The sequence below is a fragment of the Monodelphis domestica genome, chromosome 3 (genome assembly GCF_027887165.1).
Source record: "Monodelphis domestica isolate mMonDom1 chromosome 3, mMonDom1.pri, whole genome shotgun sequence".
NCBI classification, from domain to species: domain Eukaryota; kingdom Metazoa; phylum Chordata; class Mammalia; order Didelphimorphia; family Didelphidae; genus Monodelphis; species Monodelphis domestica.
Window position 1 is genome coordinate 137,397,414 of NC_077229.1, and position 20,934 is coordinate 137,418,347.

Here is a 20,934-nt window from a genome sequence, read left to right on the forward strand (position 1 = left end):
ATTAAAACAAAACTGTATAATTATAACCAACAATCCTTTCTTCAAAGAAGATGGGAGAAAAATGCATGTCCTGCCCTCCTTAAAGAAAAGAGAGCCTATAAGCATGGAATTGTGTATTTGGTTCATGTGGTTACTTTTGCTGAATTGCTTTTTTTTTTCATTTTTTGTGATGTGGAAAGGATTTTTAGATAGGATTTGTGGGATTAAAAGGTATATTTAGAAATAAAGAATAAATATAAATATATTTATAAATAAAGTAGAAATATAAAGAATATGAAGATATTGATTTAAAAAGTTCCCTTCCCTCACCCTTTACATGGAGAAGTCTCCAATATGATTATGACATATGTTCATGGAAATGTTTTATTTTATTGTAGCATGAAAGATTATGGGTCAAACAATAATAACATTTTATTGCATTTTATGGTCTACCAAGTGCTTTCCACATGTTATCTCTTATTTGAGCTTCATGATAACCCAATGAGGTAGGTACTACAAGTATAGTTATTCTTTGGATGAAGCCAGTATGCCATACAATTTTTTCTAGAGAAATACAAATGACATGTCTTGGACATAAATCTTTAGTGATTAGCAAAGCTCATCTTTACAGTTTTTGCAAAACATACAAAACAGAAGAGATGTCATTGTGTTTCATCCAAATTTCTTGGAAAGGGTCATATATATCCAGTGTAATGGCTCCTATCCCTTCATTATATTCACTAGTCCATCTTTTTTTATACTGCTTCAAAACTCATTCACTACAAAAAGACTTCCTTGATTCACTCCTTCCTCAATCTGATCACTTCCCTATCTTCTGTGCTATCCCGGATGGCCACTGTTCATTAGCCAATGCCTTATTTTGACTGTTACAATCCTCATCTTGGTTCAAAGTACCATTGAGGTATGGATTGCTGCGTGTGGAAGTGAGACTAAGCAATGGATCAAACCAGTATAATTATTGCTATCATTATGATGATGATGATGATGATGATGATGGTTGCTTATTCTTCTAAGTGCAGCTCCCATTTTGGGAGATCACTTTACTAAATGGGAGAAGCATTTGTAAACAAAAGAATGGGTCAGCTAGGATTGGGCCTGGGAGGAATTTGATTTGTGGGAGCAGTCAAAAAATCTTTATGAAGTACCCACTGTCTACCAAGCACTGTGATAAGTGTGAGATACAAAGAAAGCCAAGAAACAATCCCGGTTTTCCAAAGTTTCAGAGGGTAACTGAGGAGACAACATGTAGACTAATGTGTACAAGCACAGTATCTGCAGGATAGATTGGAAATAATCAAGAACAGGCTTCAAATAAATTTTTTTTTTATTTCAAGATGTAGCTGTATTCTTCTCTACATCTTCGTCTGGTTTTTCTGCCTTGATCCTAAGCTCTTAGGGCAAGAGACTGTTACATTGACTTTCTTTCCCCCCCACCCCCCCTAGCACTTGAGGCAATGCTCTGTACCTAGAAATTACTGATAAATATTTTTTTGCCTGAATGACATATTGGACCAGGAGGAAAAACAAAAAGGGAAAACAAAAACGTTTGCTAGAAAGAGTCTCTTTGAACCTCAAGCCAGGGAAAGTGGATTTCCTGTCATTTCTGCTTCCCACACAACTGATGTTTTGGCAGGAGCAGGTGCAGTTGAGCTTATTACCAGGCATAGCTACAGGAAAAGGGAGTCTTTCCGAGTGAGCCAGATACCAGAAATGCAAAGCAAGCTCAGGAAATTTACGTTCCAAATGGAATAGATAGATACAGGAGCTCAGCAATAACGATGATGAACCTGTCCAAAACTGTATACTCTAGAAAGCTAATTAATAACCAGTTCTCCCCACAGAACGGGAGGCCACATCACAGATGCAACCCTGTAACAATTTCTAGTTTTGAAAACTGTGTTTGCAAACAGCCCCATATGCTTCCTCTTCCTGGGCCAGTTGATGACTTAGGTCAATGAAATGCTCTGTAAAGCAAAAGACCCCAAATGAATTCCTGAGAAAAGCCCTCTCAGTCACAGCCAGTTATTTCCAGGGCAACTCAAAGCAGGGAGAATCCCAATGCACTCTACAGATTATAAATTAATGGATTTGCTCCAGGCCAACATGCAGTAATGGGATAGTATTGGCTTCTGGGTTAGCAGATAGGATGGTCTGCTGAAAAGAATACAGCAGCAGCTGTTGGGAGAATTCTAAACGCGCAGATGGGGATCGTTCAAGCACTAGATTGGCTAAAATACCACCAGTGTAAGCCAACGTTCAAAAGATCAACATGATAGATCCAAGATAACTCCATAGAACACCCAGGGGGGGAAAAATCTCAATTTGTCCTCATCTCCTCTAAATTTCATTTAAACTTTTAACCTAATTCAGTCCCTGCCTGGTTCTAGACTGCCTTTCTACCTTCACTGGATGGTCTTCTCTTGGTAGAGATACCTCCATTGCTATGGCCTCTCCCTCCAATTGGTGAATTCTTCTTCAAAACCTCCATTTAGGAAGTGCTCTCAGCCAGCCATGCTCACCTCTCTCCTGGCTTAGCTCTAGCCCTTACCTTTTCCCCCACTCTCCTTTTGACCTTTTTTTATATATAATCTTCCCCTATTAGAATATAATGCAGCTAGGTGATGAGGAGGTTGAGTGCCAGATTTGGAGTCAGCAAGACTCATCTTCCTGAGTTCAAATCCAACTTCAGACACTAGCTGTGTGACCCTGGGCAAGTCTCTTAACCCTGTTTTGCTTCAATTTCTCCTCTGAAAAAGGATAATAAATGCTTTATTTAATCTAATCCATACACCAAAATGCCCACTATGCCATTTGAATGCATTTTGAAGTGTTACAGTACTACAATATTTCTTATGGAAACAAGTAAGATTAGGAATGGAAGGAAATAGTGAAACACTCCAGTAAATTTGCCAAGAAAACCCCAAAGTATTGGACACACCTGAAAAACAACTGAATGGCAAAACAAGATTCCAGCAATAAAAAGTCTGCTTCTTTATGGTTAAGTTCTGATCTCTAGGCTAAATGCTTGAATTTGGGACCCTTGGTTTAATAAACTCCTTTAATCTTAGAGGAAAAAAAAGAAAGAAAACAGAACCAGAAAAATTAGAATGCAAACTCCCCTGCTTTTCTTATATTTGTATATATTCTCAGAGCTGAGCACAGTGCTTGTCACATAGTAAATTTTTACTAAATGTTTTATCTAATCTATTCTCATCTAATCCACACACCAGAATACCCACAATGCAACAAATATTTTGAAGCATTTCAGTACTATAATGTTTCTTACAGAAATGAGTAATGGATAAATGGAATGCACAGATAATCCAGCAATTGCCCTGTAGTAGAAACAATCTTCAATAGGAATGCTTTTATTTGAGCATAGATTCTAGAATCACAATATTTTAGGATGACAATTTTGGAAGGAACATTAGGCAGAGAATCCAATAACTATTACATTCTCCTTTAAAGACCCACCAGCAATGGGCTATTCAATTTTTCCAAAGGAGCTCCACACACTAGAAGGCTTTAAATGATAGGAAGTCTTAAATTAGCTTGAAATCTGCCTTACTGAAGCTTCCATAAATTGATTCTAATTATGTCTTCTGGGGAGGCAATATAGTATAGTTGATAATGGGCCAGCCTTATAATGAGTAATATCAGGTTCAAATTTTGACTAGATTCCCATTGGTCACAGCAACCCTTTAAGTTACATATGAATGTTGGTGGTGGTGTTCAGCTTCAGTCCTGTTTGACTCTGTTAAATTTTTGCCCTTTTGAAGTTTTCTTGGCAAAGATACTGGAGTGGCTTTCCATTTCCTTCTTGTAATGGTTAGAATGCTTTTGACTAAATTGTAAGAGTAAAAATATGTTGTGGTTGCCATTTATAGAAATTAACCCTGATGTCACAAGATTGTTAATAGCTCTAATAGCTATATTATAGTAAGATAAACATAATAAGAGAGGGAAATATAGAAAGGAGGTAAAGAATTACCTAGCCTAATAACATAGAGCCTAAAAACCCCAGAGTCTGTCTCTGAAACTCAGCCTGAGAAGCAAACACCCCCCCCCCCAGCTTCCTGCTGGTTCTCATCTTATAAATACTTACCACAACCACTAGCTCTCTTACATCACTCCCCAGGAACCAATCCCAGTTCTGCAATTAGCCTGGCACCACCTGGGGGGCATTGATGTGGGATCAATTACATGGTTACTGATTGACCCAAACGCAAAACAAATGGAAAAAAAAGTTCAAATCTCTGATTGATCAAATCAACACACAAATTCCCTTCTCATAATCCTCCCTGTGATTCTATTGGGAGACAAACATGTTGAAATCTCCCCAATTGAGGGTCTTGGAAGATTAACATACCTAGTCTCCCCAATAAACCATTTCAAATAACCAAACTATACCTCTAAGGATTCTCTTGCTAAAGGTGTATAAAACATTGCACTATTTTTTAAAGGGGAAATTACAGCAAACTGGAAACAAGAGGGTAATAGAAGAGAAAGAAAACAAAAACAAAAATTAATAGGTTCATTGACAAAAAGCCAATTAGGGGGCATTCCCCTTTGGCATAAGAATTAAAATTCAAAATAAATATGTTCAACCCCCTTCAGTTCAGTTCATTTTGGATCTCTTGATACAATGTGTGGTTTCCAGAGGCATTTCCATGGCACCCTCTTCAAAAGATTTAGTCTTTCTGATTTGAGATGTTAGTGAGCTTCTCCTAAAATGCCTCCAAAAGATTTAAAACCCTGGATTTTAGGATATTTATACATTCTCTAGCTTGGTTTACAGATAAGGAAACTGAGGCAAATAGGGTGAATTGATTTGTCTAGGATCACACAGCCAGTATGTGCCTGAGGCCATATTTGAAATCAGGAAAGTCAGTCTACCTGACCCCAGGACCTAGGGCTCTAGCCACTTTACAACCTAGCTGCCCAGATGACTGATTGATCTATATTTGTAAAGAGAGTTTCCATACTGGATGTTCCTTCTCATGATGAAAGTATAAGTATGGACATGCAAAACAAAACCAACAAACCAGTTGTCATCAAAGGCCTTAGGTTCTTGTTCTGACTACACTATTAACTTTCAGACAAGTGACTTCTCTCTTTTCTCAATTTAGAGATGGGGTAGAGGAGTTCTAAGGCTCCAGCTCTAACATTATATGATTCTGTAAGATAGGATCCTAAGTCTAAACCTTCTTCTACATAAGATCTCTTCAGTTATTTGAAGACTGTTGTCAGCTTGTTTCTAATTGTTCTTTTGTCCATGCTAAACACTACCAGTTCCTACAAACAATACCCATCTATCACGGATTCAAGACCTTTTGTTACACCAATAGTCCTTTTCCAGATGAACTCCAGCTTGTCATTATTCCTCTGAAAATGTGATACCAAGAAGTGACTTATTTGTCTTTGCATCCTCTCTATCATCTAGCACTATGTATGGCAAAAAATATGTATTTAATAAAATATTCATTGAATGAACTGAACACTAGTGTCTAGGTGTGTTCTAACTAGAAAGTTAAGTTTTATCTCCTTTTCCCAAAGCATGGGTTTGAACTTGTCATTCTCTGACTCAATAAATTCCAGTGGTTCCCTATTCCATTTTTTTTAAGCCCTTACCTTCCATCTTAGAATCAATACTGTGTTCCAAGGTAAAAGAGTGGTAAGGGCTAGGTAATGGGGGTTAAGTGACTTGCCTAGGGTCACACAGCTGGGAAGTGTCTGACACCAGATTTGAACCTAGGACCTCCCATCTCTAGTTCTGGCTCTCAATCCACTGAGCTACCTAGGTGCCCACCTACCCCATTACTTTTTTAAAACCCTTACCTTCCATCTTAAAATTGATACTAAATATTGACCCCAAGGCAGAGGAGCAATAAAGACTAGATGATTGAGGTTAAGTGACTTGCCCAGGATCACACATCTAAGAAATGTCTGAGGCCACATTCGAACCCAGGACCTCCCATCTCCAGGCCTGTCCCTCTATCTACTGAGCTACCTAACTTCCCCTCCTAATACTTCTTCAGTACAGAGAATTCCCCAGAAGAAAATGTCTCCCACCAGGGTAAATCAACATCTACTTTGCAACCAATAGTCTTAGAAAGTTGCCGGGGTGGGGGGGGGGGTAATCAGAGGATCCACACAGCTAATGTGTGTCAGAGGCAGGATTTCAAACTTTGATCTTCTTGATTCCAAAGTTGGCTATCTGTCTTCTATGGCAAATCTACTTCTCCAAAAACATAAATGCTTTTTGAAATGAATTGAGGTAGATGCTAAATGTTGTACAAGTATCATTATTTCTGTCTTATGTATCTGAAATAGAGCTTATCTTCTCCATAAATCCTTGTTCCTCAGCCTCAATTTCTGTATTTCTTTTGAGGACCAGTGTTCACAATCTCTTCGCTGATATTTCCATTTCTCTCTCTCTCTCCTCATATTCAATCAATTGCTAAGTTTTAGTCATTCTAAATCTCTAAAATTTCTTGCAATTGGCATCCTTTTTTCCTGACTCAAATACCAATCTAATTCTGGTCCTTCTCTCTTCTCACTAGGACTATTGCAATAACTTCCTAATTCATCTTGGCATTTCTAATGTCTCCCACTATCTGATCCTTCCTCCCTATACTTACTTTTCAAAATACAGACTGTCTCAAAAGTCTTAATGTAGTTTTTAAAACTTTAAAATTCACTATGACTTTTGGGATATCTTATATTTTTCTGAAGGTATGGGTCTTTAATGACCTTTAATGACTCCCTACCACTTCTAGGAAAAATGCAGGTGTCTCAGACTGAAATTTAAAGCTCCCCATGATGTGAGTCCCATCTGCCTTTCCAGATTTCTTTCAAACTCTTCCCCATTCATACAAGTCTTTGTTCCCGGTAAACTTTTATATAATTTGTTTCTTTCATTGAGCATTATGTGGCTGTTGTTGTTTGCCCTTCTTTTTGAAAAGAACCAATGACCTCATGAGGGTGACGTCTTGACCTGTGCATGAGTTGAATTTAAGTGAGGCAGAGTTGCACAAAGTCATCAGCCTCACTCTGTCTTCAAGTTACCAAAGTCCAATGATAAGACAAAAGTCTGCATGATGGGTGATGGACCAGACGCAGTGGTTGACCTTGGCATCTTCAATGTCTGACCAAGTTCTAAGTGCTCCATAGAGTCTACTTCAGCTACCTTCTTTAGGTAAGTCAACAAACATTTTATTGAGTCCCTATTATGTGCCAGCTACTCTTCTAAGTGCAGAGGATATAATAAATACTAAGCAAAATGAAAATTCTGGCCTTCAAAGAGTTTCCATTCTAGTATGGGGAAACAACACACACAAAAAGAGAGCTAAAAGGCATGTGGGGGGGGGTCAAATTGGAGGGGATGAAGTCTGAAGAATGATGGATAAGTGGGCTGCAATCTTCCTCAAAATAGTTCTAGAAAGAATTCTCCAGTGGGAAAAGGGCTGGCACTCAGTATTGGCAATTTACTTTCTTTTCATCTCTGCCTCTTAGAACAATGAGCTTTCTTCAAAGCATAGCTAAGGTTCCTCTTCTTACTCAAAGTCTTTCCTAATCCTCACAGTTGCTAGTACCTTCTCTCCTCATTACCTTATATTATTTGGTTTTGGATCAGCTTTCTGAGCTATAAAGTGGGGAGTTTGGCACTTATCATTTCTATCTCTCTGATTTACTGTGAGATAAATGAGATGATGGAGGTAGCATCCTCTGTAGACTTTAAAATACCAGAAAATATCAGCTATGATAATGATAGCAAGAATGTTTCACTCCTTTTTTTTCTCTTTCAGGTGTGCCCAACTCTTCGTGACCCATTAGGAGTTTTCTTGGCAAAGATACTTCCATTGTTTGCCATTTCTTTCTCCAATGCCTTTTATAGATGAGGAAACCAAGGCAAGCAGCATTAAATGATTTGCCGGGTCACATATCTAGTAAGCATCTGAGACCAGATTTTAGTTCAGGAAGATAAGTTTTCCTAACTCCACACCCAGCACTTTATCCACTGGGCCACCTAACAATTACATTCTTAGAAGAGAAGATAATACGTAAAAACAATAAGCAATGAATTTTATTATTGATATAAACTGATTTGATACGCTGCTTCATTTACAATGTATCTTCAGTTTATATCAGTGAAGTAAAGCTCATAAGTAAACTTCTCTTCAGGGCCAGGCACAAGGACACTAAGGAGACTCTTGTTATATAAACTATTTATTGAGAATATAAGAATAAAAAATGGATTTCTAACTCTAAGGGATTCTAACTCCACCCAAATAAAGTTCCCTGGTTATACCTATTTCCTCAGGCTATACTGATCCTTCCTGATCACCTTGCATGATCCTCACATGGGGCAAAATACTTTGTAGGTAGCTGGGTGGCTCAGTGGATTGGGAGCTGGGCCTAGAGACAGGAGATCTTGGGTTCAAATCTGCCCTCAGACACTTCCTAGCTCTGGACAGGTCACAACACCCCATTGCCTAGCACTTACCACTCTTCTACCTTGGAACCAATGTAAAAATATTGATTCAAAGATGAAAGGGAAGGTGTTTTTTTTTTTTTAATGGGCTAAAGCGGGAGGGGGAAAAGGTCCATGAGTAAGGATTAGGTCAGGAGAATCAGAAGCTAAGTCAGGATAAAGGTAAACATGATAACTAAGAATACTGGAACACCCACGAATCAAAACAAAAGAAAATAGCTGTCATGAGAGATATTGTTCATGAGAACCATCACCTGAATTAAATGAATTTTTTGTGTGCTGATGGAATGATGGTTTGAATTAAAATACGTCAGAGTTATACTATTTTTAGAAACAGAAATGACACTTTAACCAAAATTGATTTTTTTATGTTGTAAAGAAAATAGTGCTGGAAGGGGAATAGTGTTTAAAGGAAATGTTATTTAATATATTTATATAACGACAAGGCTCCCTAACTTCTGCGCAGCTGCCTTAACAAAGGAGGAAATTCTTGCATCTCATTTTCATCCTGTTGATTTTTTTAACTCTACCCACTATGTGAATTTTCTATGAATCTGTACCCCTCTTATTTTTTTAAAAGGAAAGTTTTAAAAATCCATTTCAGTCTCACTCTCACTCTTTGATTGGGTTGGGAACAAGCCTAAGGCTTGTCTGTATAAGGAAGATGTTGGCCTCTTGTTCCACTTGACTTGGCATCTGAAAGACTGACCTCTGACCCAGAACAAGGTCAAGTTAGGCAATTTGCCATGTGATTATGTGCCTTTTCTTTCTCTCCAACCAGCTTTCATTTTTTAAACAAGTAATTATAAGTTAATATACAATTTCCAGAGAATTTTACTCTTATCCAGCACTTCACAGCGGTCATAATGTCACCAAAACACATTTCTCAGGCCAAGTCAGCTCTGAGCAGAGCCTTACAATTTGGGAGCAATAGGAGGAATGTTTACACTTCAGGAAGGTCAGAAGATAAAATGATAAGAGTTGCTAGAGTGGCAAGTCATGAGACCCAGGTTTGAACCCAGTTTTTACATTAGAGAATTCAGTCATATACGTATTCATATTGTCTTCATCAGCAAATTATAGTTTCCTTTAAAATAGACAACTACTTAGACTTCTTTCATAACTCCCACAATGTATCACACAAAGTAGGCAAATGGTAGACCCTCAAAAAATATTTGTTGGTCAATTTGGTTGATTGAGTGACACTATTGATTAATCAACCAACTGACAAACAGGCTTTTTACTAGATTTGAGGCACACAAAGGTAAAGGAAATAGTCTTTACCCTCATCTATTGGAGGACATGATGTTACAAATAAATATATTCACAAACGTACAATGTAAATAAAAAGTTAAATTGGGAAAGGAGGATGATGCCTCTAATTGCCCTGCTAGCCTAAGAAAATTAGGGAAAGTTTCACAAAAAAGTTGTCAACAAAATCTTGAAAGAAGCAAAGGAATCTGAGAAACAGAGATGAGGTAGGACTCAGTTTACAAAAGATATAGATATGGGAGATAGAGTCCTCTATTAGAGAAAGCAAAAAATAAACTTCTTCATGTGGACCATAGAATGAGGGATGGGGAGTTATGCATGATAAGGCTGGAAATATAGGTTGGATAAGGTTGAGAGGGCTTTACAAGCTTGTGAAAAGCTGTGGCATATGATTATAATGGAATATTATTGTAATTATTGTAACATTGTATAATATTGTAAATATTGTAAAAAAACCCCATAACAAATGATGAATAGGATAAATTCAGAAAAACCTGGGAAGAAGACTTATTTGAACTGATGCAAAGTAAAATGAGAAGAATCAGTAGAAAAATGTATTCAGTAACAGAAATATTAGACAATGATCAGTAGTGAAGGGCTAAAACATTATCAGCAAAGTAGGCTACAAAATAACCACAGAGACTCATGATAAAATTCTGTCCACAGCCAAAGAAGGAACTGTTGGAGTCTAAGTGTAAATCAAAGTGTGCCATCTTTCACTATATATCCTTCATGAGATTTCTATTATACTGTGTGATATGTATCTTCTATCATGACGTGAGCAATATAGAAATATGTATTACATGAAAATATGGGTATTACATGTATCAGGCTATTCTCTGCCTTGGAGAAAAGAGGAGGGGAAGGAAGGGAGAAAATCTGAATTTTAAAATGTCAAAAAATAATTGTCAAAAATTGTTTCTATATATAAACTGAAAAAATTAAAAAAAAATGGAAAACAAAGCAAAAGCTTGTGAAGACTATATGAAGATACTGGGATTTGTGGTGGTGAAGGAAGTATCCCCATTCTGTAGAAACCACGGATCTAAAAGGATTATAAGATAGCCAACAAAGGCTAAGGGAAGAGAATTTGAAGCTACAAAATCATAAAGGGTAATGGTAAGCTAGTTGGCACCATGGATAGAGTGCTGTTCCTAGAGTTAGGAGAACCTGAGTTCAAAGACAGCCTCAGACACAAAGTAGTTGTGTGACTCTGGGTAAGTCACATAACCCTGTTTGCCTCAGTTTCCTCATCAGTAAAATGAGTTGGAGAAGGAAATGACAAACCACTCCAGTAGCTTTGCCAAGAAATCCCCAGATGGTATCATGAAGAGTAGGACATGACTAATTGTCAAATCAACAAAAAGGGAGAAAATAAGGTTGTTCCCCCAAACCTCACAAACCACTTAGTGAATTCACACCCTTGGAAATTCAATCAATCAGGAAACTGTAAACCTTTGGAGGAGAAATTGACCTTGAGAGGATGACCTCCAGAGGCCTGTGATAAGAATTGACACCTTCAGATGATGAGAGGTGTGAATTCCACAGACACTGCCCCCTGGGCAGTGCTAGACAATTTGCAAACTGTGATTGGCCCTTGTGAAAGGGACAAGGGACAAGGTGCTACTATAAAAGGCCCTGAATTTCTGGGTCTAGGAAAGTCAACTCCAAGAAGGAAGTCAGCTTAAGGAAGAAGATCAGCTCAAGGAAGAAAGTCAGCCTCAGGAGTCCCCTTTAGTTTGAATCATTGAGTCTTGACCTGCCTTTTGGAGAGAACTTGGGTGAATGGAGAGCTGGCTTTCCCTTCCTGTCTCCTGGAGAGAGTTTAATTCCAGTTGAAGGTCAACAAGTCCTGGCTGAGTAGGTCTTCTCTACCCTTTTGTATTTCTTTACTTTCAGTCTTTCCACCTCTTTTGTAAATAAAAGTTATTAAAGTTCACTTTGATTTTGAACAATAATACTTTGAATCATATATTTTAGTCAAACCCTTAATTTTAACCCTTACACCCCCAAGCATAAAATAAGGTTCATAATAGCACTTATTTCTCAATGTTGTTGTGAGAATAAGTGAGATAATATGTGTAAAGTACTTGTCTCAGTGCTTAATGAATATTTGTTTCCTTCATTGCTACAAGATTAGTACTTTTTCCATTATGTCACAATGTAAATCTTGCTCCCTCTGGGTAATTTATCTATAAGTTTTGATCATCAACCTCCAGGAGCCCATATTTTAAAATAGATAATTCAAAGTTAATTCTATTGAATAGCCATAAAAACATTAGACATTGAGATCCCACGGGAAGATATGGACTTTGGTTTCTAGGAGTCTGGCCTAAGGAAACTTTTTTCTATATCACATAATCAAACCTTTCAAATAGGTTAGTGGGAGATTGTCTCCCTTTAACAAGTTCATAAATGAGTCATGGGCATGACATGTTCTAAGCACTCAGATGAGGTAGGAAATTAATGTATATGTGTAAATTATATATAGAGATGATGGGCATATATCAATGACTGTATACATATATACTCATATTATTAATATATGTTCATATATATTAATATGATATATACACATATAAATATAATGTGTATTTTCATACGACTTTAGGTTGAACATTCTATTCACCAAAGCAGTAGAATCAAAATCAGAAAGACTAAACTGTGTAGAGACATGCATTGGCTTAGGAAGCCATATATTGACAGTATTTATATTCTATTGCATTTTTGCTTACTTATTTTATGAAATATTTCCCAATTACATTTTCATTTTGTTTTGCCACTTGGAAGTGTTGGGACTACATGGGCTCTATATTTGACACCTTCTTTGCCACCTATGTAACCTCTTCTTTGGGACGCTGCCCAGAGATTTCATCAATCTCAAGAGAATCCCTAGCATAAAATTCATGTTTCCAACACGAATGTTCTCCTGGAGTTGTTGTATAATTGTAAACTTTGGATCTTCACACTCTCCAAGGGATCCAAGTTGTGGATAACCCAAATAGCAATGGAAAAGCTCATGGTGGGCATCAGCAAGTGACAGTCTCTACTTCCCACGATGACTTATGCAGAACAGGAAGTGTAGGAGATAACATCAAGGATATCTAATATTAGAAAAGGATGTGGGCCAGTGTAGCAGTGATGCTGAAGACCACCAGATGGACAGCTTGAGTATTACTCTGCTACCCACAGAATGTTCAAAGATCTAGAGGAAGGCCCCCAGTATTTCAAATGGATCCTTTATGGTGAATTCATGGAAGAATATGGATGAGAATCATGCAGGAAAAGAAAGCATGACTAGCTAAACTTATGCCAATGGAGACAATACCTAAAATAATGAAATCCTGGCTACAATGAAGCATTAGGATTTAATTATCATCATATGATAAATATCACAAACCATAGGCAGCATGCCATAGTGGATAGAAAGCCAGTCTCAGAGCACAGAAGGCTTGCATTCAATACCTGCCCTTAACATATGTTGACTGTTTAACTTTGGGCAAATCACTTCACAGGAGCAGTTAGGTGGCACAGTGCACTAGGCATAGAACCAGGAAGACTCATCTTCCTGAGTTCAAATCCAGCCCCAGACACTTACTAGCTGTGTGACCCTGGGCAAGTCACTTAATCCTGTTTGCCTCAATTTTTCATCTATAAAATGAACTGGAGAAAGAAATGGCAGAACACTCCAGTATCTGTGCCAAGAAATATCCAAAATGGGGACACAGAGAGTTGGATATGATTCAACAATAACCAGAAAAAAGTCACTTAATCACCCAAACTGGTAGTTATATCAATGACATTTTTAGAAGTTCCCTCTCTATTTTAATTTGTATGGAATAGTGTGATTTTAATGCACCTAATAAATGTGTACAAGATATAAATAGACACTGAATGTTAATTAAGTATGCATTAAAATAGCACATGATGTATTATTGCACAATACATTGATCTTTACAAAATACTTTGCTACTGAAGTATATTTTAATATGTATACATATTTACATAAATATGAATATTTACAAGATACTATTCTTACAACAATACTATGAATTGCATAGGGAAAGTACAACTGTCCCCATTTTACACATAAGGAAAGTGAAGCTCTGAAAATATAAAGTGATTTGTACATGGTCATATATCCAATATGTTTAGGAACTAGGATTCAAACTCAGAATTCCTAACTCTACTCCTAAACTTCCTTCCATTCCTATTGTAGTGGGTCACTGAGATTTTCTGTCTGACATTACTTCCAGTGACCTGTGACCTGTGACAATCAGTAACCTGCTGTACTTTGAAATCTGATACTTACCTGAAAGAGTTCAAATACTGCAAGGAGGTCTCCTCCATCAAGATTGCCACAAAAGATTGGGTGATAGGAAAGTCTAGGTGGTTTATATTCATGGTCTACAAGCTTCACAACAGGAGCAGCCACAGTAGATCCTAAATATTCTGGTTTCCCCTAGGAAAAACAAAACAATATTTCCTTGACATATGTTTGGTGACATGCCTGTCCTTCTAAATTCCTTCTGAACTTGACTCTCAACTTTTAAAATAATCTTTAAGGGCCCTGGCATTCGAATTGGTGCTGGTCATATTTTCCCAGGATCCTCTCTCCCATTTCTTCCATTTTTACTTCCACTTTTTTCCTCCATACTTCCTAGACTCAAGAAATAGGATTGTATTCAACATTTGCTCATAAACACAAATGCCCAAGAAAAACACAAAGGACTATCCCTAGGGAGGTCCAGGAATATTTTAAGTAAGCACCAGCCTCAGGCAAGTCATACTTAACAAACATTTATTAACAATATCAATAATAATAGTTAGCATTTACATAGTTTTTAGAAGTATTCAAAGCCATATGCACATACATATATATACATGTGCTTATATACACACATATATAGACAGATAGGTAAATTGATTGATATAGATAGATGGATAGATAGATAGATAGATAGATAGATAGATAGATAGATAGATAGATAGATGGATGGATGGATGGATGGATGGATGGATAAATATTTACTTTGTGCCAGAAAGCATAAAGAACAGCAAGAAATCATGGGTAAGGAACCAACCTTGAAGTCAATTCTTTGACTTTAAGTTGTAGCATATGCAGAGACCTGTACTAGTAGAAAAATTTCTTCATCCAGGATTTCCCTACATCAATTAAGTCCCTATTTTTATATGATTACAATTACAGTCATGAACTCTTTGATCTGGAAAGTATCTCAGAGGTTAAAAAGCCTTTTCTTGAACAGGAATTTCCTCCAATGATATCATTGGAGGCATTCAAGTGATGACTGCATAATCACTTAATTTTAACTTTTTTAAATAAAATTTTTTTTCTAGATTGCTGTCAGTACTATTTCTTAATATTCATTTTCTGACATTTTTTGATCTGTGTTCTTTCTCTCCTACCCCTCCTCCTTCCTAAGAATACAGGTAATAAGATATGTGTTGTATATGTATTATCATATAAAATATATTTCCATGTTCATCATGTTGTGAAAGAAAATAACATATTGCTTAAACTAGAGAAAAAATTATGGAAGAAATAAAGAAGGGCATTTTTAAATTTGCATTTGAACTCTATTTCTTCTGTGTCAATGGATATCTTTTTTGTTGTTGTTGTTATAAGTCTCTTGGAGTTGTCCTGGATCCTTGTCATTCACAGCTGATCACCATATATTATTGTTGTTTCTGTGTACAAAGTTCTGGCTTTGCTTACTTTATTTTGTTTCACTTCATATAAGCCTTTCCAGATTTTTTTGTGACGATCTTGTTTGTCATATCTAATGGCACAAGAGTCTTCCATTACAATCATATACCACAACTTGTTCAGCCATTTCTTCATTGATGGACATCCATTCAGTTTCCAATTTTTTTTGCCACAACAAGAAGAGTTGCTATAAATGTCTGTACAAATAGATCCTTTCCCCACTATCTTTGATCTTTTTGGGATACACACCTAATAGTAGTATTGCTGGATCAAAGGGTATGTGCAGTTTTGGACATGGTTCTAGATTGCTCTCCAGAATGGTTGTATCAGTTTGCAGCTCCACCAGCAGTGTATTAGTGTCCTGATTCTTCCCCATTTCCTTCTGGTTAATCACTTATTGAGAGTATTTCCAAGTTCAATTCTGCCATACATTCAACTTCTGCTTGGAAATCTTTAGTGTGTTCTCTAACAACAACTCACTTGACAGTCATTGAAGTAAGGCAGCAATTTTCATATCTTTATAATTTTTAGATGCTTCTTAATCAGTCAATATGCATTAAGTAGCTACCATGTGCCAGCCATGGTGCTCAAGACACAACTAAAAAGAATGAAATAATTCCTATTTACAAAAAGCTTACATTCATTCTACTAGGTGAGGCAATGAGTATACATGAAATATATATGGCAAAAATGTAAAGCAATATATGTATCACATAGATACAAAGTAGTTAAATGCAAGATAGTTTTGGAAGGAGGAAGCTATTGGTTGATGGAATCAATAAGAGCTTCATGTTGAAAATAGTACTTGAGCTTCGTTTTAAAGGAAAGGGGTGCCTCTGAAGCAAAAGCAAGGAAGAAATTCATTCCAAACATAGAAGATGGATCAATGCAAGGGTCTGGAGATGGGCAATGAATGGAGTGTCATTAGTGAGGAATAGAGATAGTCAATTTGACTGGTTTGCTTAGCATGAGAAGAGAAAAAATAATTCCCAGTGATGCTGGGAAGCCATGTTGGAGATGGATGCTGTGGGGCCTTAAAAGTTAAAGAGAGGAATTTATAGTTTATCCTACAAGCAATAGGAAACCACTGGAGTTAGTTGAGTAAGGGAGTCTAATGGTCAGCTCTGCATTTAAGGAAAATTATTTTGGCAGCAGTGTGTACAGTGAAACAGAGCTGCAATCATTTAGGAAAGAGGTGATGAGGGCCTCTACTAATGTGGTAGCTGTGTGGTTGGACAGAAGGGGTTAGATGTAAGAGAGCTTTTGAAGGTAGTTACGGCATAGACAAGGGATTGCATATGGAGTATGAGGGAAAATCAGGAGTTCAGGATAATTCTGGGACTATGAACCTGAGGCAGACAAAGTGATGGGGGTTGGGTCCAAATGACATCAGACTGGACCCAAGTCCAGGCACCTGCACATATCTAAGGCCAAAGACTCTTATGGGGTCTGGAACCTCTGAGTACCAAATAACATCAGCCTGAGCCCTGGTCCAAGACCAGGGGTGCTTATTGGGAAACCTGGCTCCTTCCACCCTGGTAGTCTCTTAAGTTCCTATTTGTTGTTGTTCACTTGTGTCTGACTTTTATTAGCTCTGTGGCCCACATTATCCATGGGCTTTTCTTGGCAAAGAGACTTCATTTCTCCAATCTTCAGTTTTATCATGTATAAAATGAATGAGTTGATCTGGGTCATTTCTTTTTTTTTCTTCTTTCAGTAAGATATTTACTAGCATTTATTTGGGTAGACATGTTATAGATAGATAGATAGATAGTTTGATTGATGTTTGTGTGTGTGTGAAAGAGAGAGAGAGAGAAAGTAATCATAATATCAAAATATATGATAACAGAAACCACTATCTAGTAACTCTGGAGCCAGCTTTGGATCTACAGGGAATGAAAGAAATTGGATGTGAGATCTGTGAAGTACTTTGTAATCAAGTGCTATACTCAGAAATAATGGAATAGGAGACAGGCTGCTTCCAGAGACCACCTTGTGTGTGTGTGTGTGTGTGTGTGTGTGAGAAGGGTTTCATGGAGTGTCAGCTCAAAATGAATCAACACAATGTGGTATGGTGGCCAAGAAAACTGATCAGAACTCTGGCTGCATCCATCCCTCTGTCTCCATTCACATGGTGACCATCTTAGTTCAGGTACTTATGACCTCTCTCCTCCACTTTTGCAATAACTTCCTAATTGGACCTCTTCCTCCAGGCTTGCCCTTCTCCAATCTATCCTCTATACAGCTGTCAAAGTAATATACTGAGCCTGAGTATAACTCTGCCATTTCCCAGATTTAAAAAGCTCTAGCAGCTCCCTGTCATTTCTAGGATAATATACAAATATCTCTATTTGTCATTCAAATTCCTTTGTAATATGACCAGAGCCTGCCTTTCCAGATTTATTACTCATTAGATCTCTTTACTCATTCTATCTTCCAGCTAACCTGTTCTGTATATAAAACATTCTACTAGGTTGTGAGCTCTTTAAGGCCCTCTTCTTATGTCCCCAGGGCTTAGCACAATGGCTGGTGCTTAATAAATTTTTATTGATAACATTCCATCTCCTTTCCCAGTATGTCTCCCATGCCTCCTACTGATGCCTTTCTTCTTTACTCCTTTCACTTAGAATCCTTATTTTCCTTTTTATAAAAACCTTTACCTTCTGTCTTAGAATCAATACAAAGTATTGATCCCAAGGCAGAACAGTGAGAAGGGCTAGACAATTGGGGTTCAATGACTTGCTTAGAGTCACACAGCTAGGAAATGTCTGAGGTCAGATTTAAACAGAAACTCGAATCTCCAGACTTGACTCTATCCCCTGAGCCACCTAGCTGCCCTAATCCTTTTTTTTTCTTCAAAGCTTAATTATTTCCTATCCTCCAGCTGCTACGTCTTCTCAACAAAATTATCTTGGATTTATATTGTATCTATCTTGTATTATATTTCTTTCGTGGATGCTTATATGATTACATTGTCTCTCTTTTAGAAGATGCTTCATTTTTGCCTCTGATTCTCAGAACCCAGCTCAGGGACTGGCATACAATAGGTGTTTAATAAATGCTAAATGATTGATTGAGTGAGTGAGTGAGTGTATGAGTGGACAAGTGAGTGTGGTTGCAATCTTTAGCAATTCATTATGGAAGGATTTATGCGTATAAGAAACACCAAAAAAAGATTGTAGTTACTCATTTTGTAAAATCTGAGAAGGTTCTTTGTCACATCTCAAATCCATTTGTAGCCAATGGCCCAGGGCTTCTTGCAGGATGTTATCACAGGTTATCTTTTTAGATTTTTTTGTCCCCCACCAGAGTGCTAAATCTAAGAACACAGCTAGAATATAGTTTATTCTTAGAACTTCAGAGATGTGAGTAGAAGGGTTCTTAGCTCCCATTCAAAATAGCAAGGTAAATTGGGCATGGGGCAGCTTTTATTTCACCCTACTGGAAGAAAATATATTGAGAACACACAGTAGTTCAGAAACAATATAATTCTCCCTCTTTGGTGAATCCTACTTTTCTTCCAGGGTCTCATATAATCTCTCAGACCCCCCTTGGGTCAGGGATTAATCCTTGTGAGTGACTCCTCTTAGAAGACAAATTAACTTGATGTTGTTACAGAAAACATTCTGATGAGACCCACTTTAACACAGAATTGCCTAGTGGGCTACAACCTGATGGTTCTACCATAAGAGCTTGGACTTCCCCCAGAAGGTAATGTAACCAAGATGACTAGAAATCATTCCCTTCCTGTCAGACTTAATACAGGTCTAGTAGTGGAGGGTAAATTCCAGATCTTTTGTTTCCTTCTCTGATGGCTTTTTCTCTTATTGTTTGCCAGCTAAAGTACCACAAACAGAAACCCCTTCTTTCTATGAATCTGGTGCTGACCAAGAACTCCTGAGGACCGTAGCATTTTACCAAGACAGCAGGATTCAGAATCTAACTTCCTTCAAGAAATCTGTAATTCAGTAACTTTATTTACTCAGCAAGGTTCTTCCTCTCTCCAGACTTGCATCTCTCAGTCCAAAAGGTTATGCCATTACTTCTCGGAATCTGGGGTGCTAGAAACTCAGTTCCTGAACTCAGGGGGTTCGGAAACTTTACTCACAGGTTTAGCATATGAAAACATGTACAACTGGAGTGTTTTCTTCCTCATTAGTGGTTTCCAGAGGGATGTTGTTTGTATAGTGATGCTGTTTAGATCTCCACTGCCTCAAGGTTACACTCACATGCCTCCTCTTAACTCTGTTGCTTTCTTGTCTCTTCATATCTCAGGATTTCACCAAAAGAGGGCAAAAAAAGATGTTCCTGGAACTGATTCTCTTTCTGACAAGCACAGCACAGATAGATAGGTTTCTGTTACAACAGCCAAGCTAGTTAATTTATCACCAGTGTCCAAGAGATGCTCTTAATGTCTCAATGGACATGGCCATTGTCCATCTTCCACAGAGGAATGCAATAAAAATTCCAAACAAAAGCTCATCACATAATGACCTCATTAAGCTGATCAGAGAACTCATGTCTCAGTCAATCAGCAATAATTTATTAAGCACCTACTATATGTGCTATGCACCGGGCAAAAACAAACAAACAAACAAAAAAAAGCTCTTTCAGAGTTCACTGTATAAAGGGGAAGATTTAGATCTAAGTAGGCACTAAGCCTTCTATAGCTTCTCTCCTTTCTCCTCTTTCTGACAACCTTCCACTCCTTAACCTCTAGACACAAGTTAAGCCTCCTTTTCTATTTCTTTGGAGTCTTTCTCTTCTTCCTTTTTCACCTTGAAGTGTTTCCTACATTTTTTGACAAACATTTCCTTCTTTTCTATAATGTAGAGAGTGAAGATGGTTTTCTTTACTCCTTTTGCCTCCTCCTGGAAGGAAGTGTTTGGAATGCAGATAGAATTCACTTGGCCAGGGGAGGAATACAAACACCATACACTGATTATAGGCCATTTCAAGTTCTCTCTGCTCTCCACACTTGATGGAAGTGAGAGCTTTCTAGGAGTTTCTCTGGACAATTGCTTTGGCACATTGCTTGTTGCTTGTTAGTACATCAATACCTTGATAGCCATATCCACCATCCTTTCCCTTCTTTTATGAATGGCTTTCTTTGTCCTGCCAATCATTTTACTCACAAAATTATCTTCTTGAGTGCTTCTCCACAAATTCTTCTGATCCTTTAATTCACTCACCCTACATATCCAATAAGTTATAAAGTCAACAAATGCCATTGAATGAATTAGATTTAAATTGTGACATTTCTGCCTCTGCAATATCTCTCCTGTGTAATGGAACATTCCTTCCCACCATTCTCGTTTTTTCCTTCTATCTCTGCACCTTTATATACACTACCTTAATGCTTAAAATAGATTCTATCCTACTCCCACATCCATGTATTAAGGTCCTTCCCTGCCTCTCTTCCTCCCACCCTTCCTTCTCT

At 37.5% G+C, this 20,934-nt stretch overlaps 1 protein-coding gene across 1 annotated transcript in view; it reads right to left on the minus strand.

Annotated features, from left to right (window-relative positions):
* FER1L6 (fer-1 like family member 6) overlaps nt 1–20,934 on the minus strand; it is a 130,939-nt gene that overhangs the window by 75,967 nt on the left and 34,038 nt on the right. Inside the window, exon 9 of the mRNA XM_007488294.3 lies at nt 14,079–14,228. Within this exon, the coding sequence (XP_007488356.2) occupies nt 14,079–14,228 (150 nt within the window). The remainder of the gene's footprint in view (nt 1–14,078; nt 14,229–20,934) is intronic.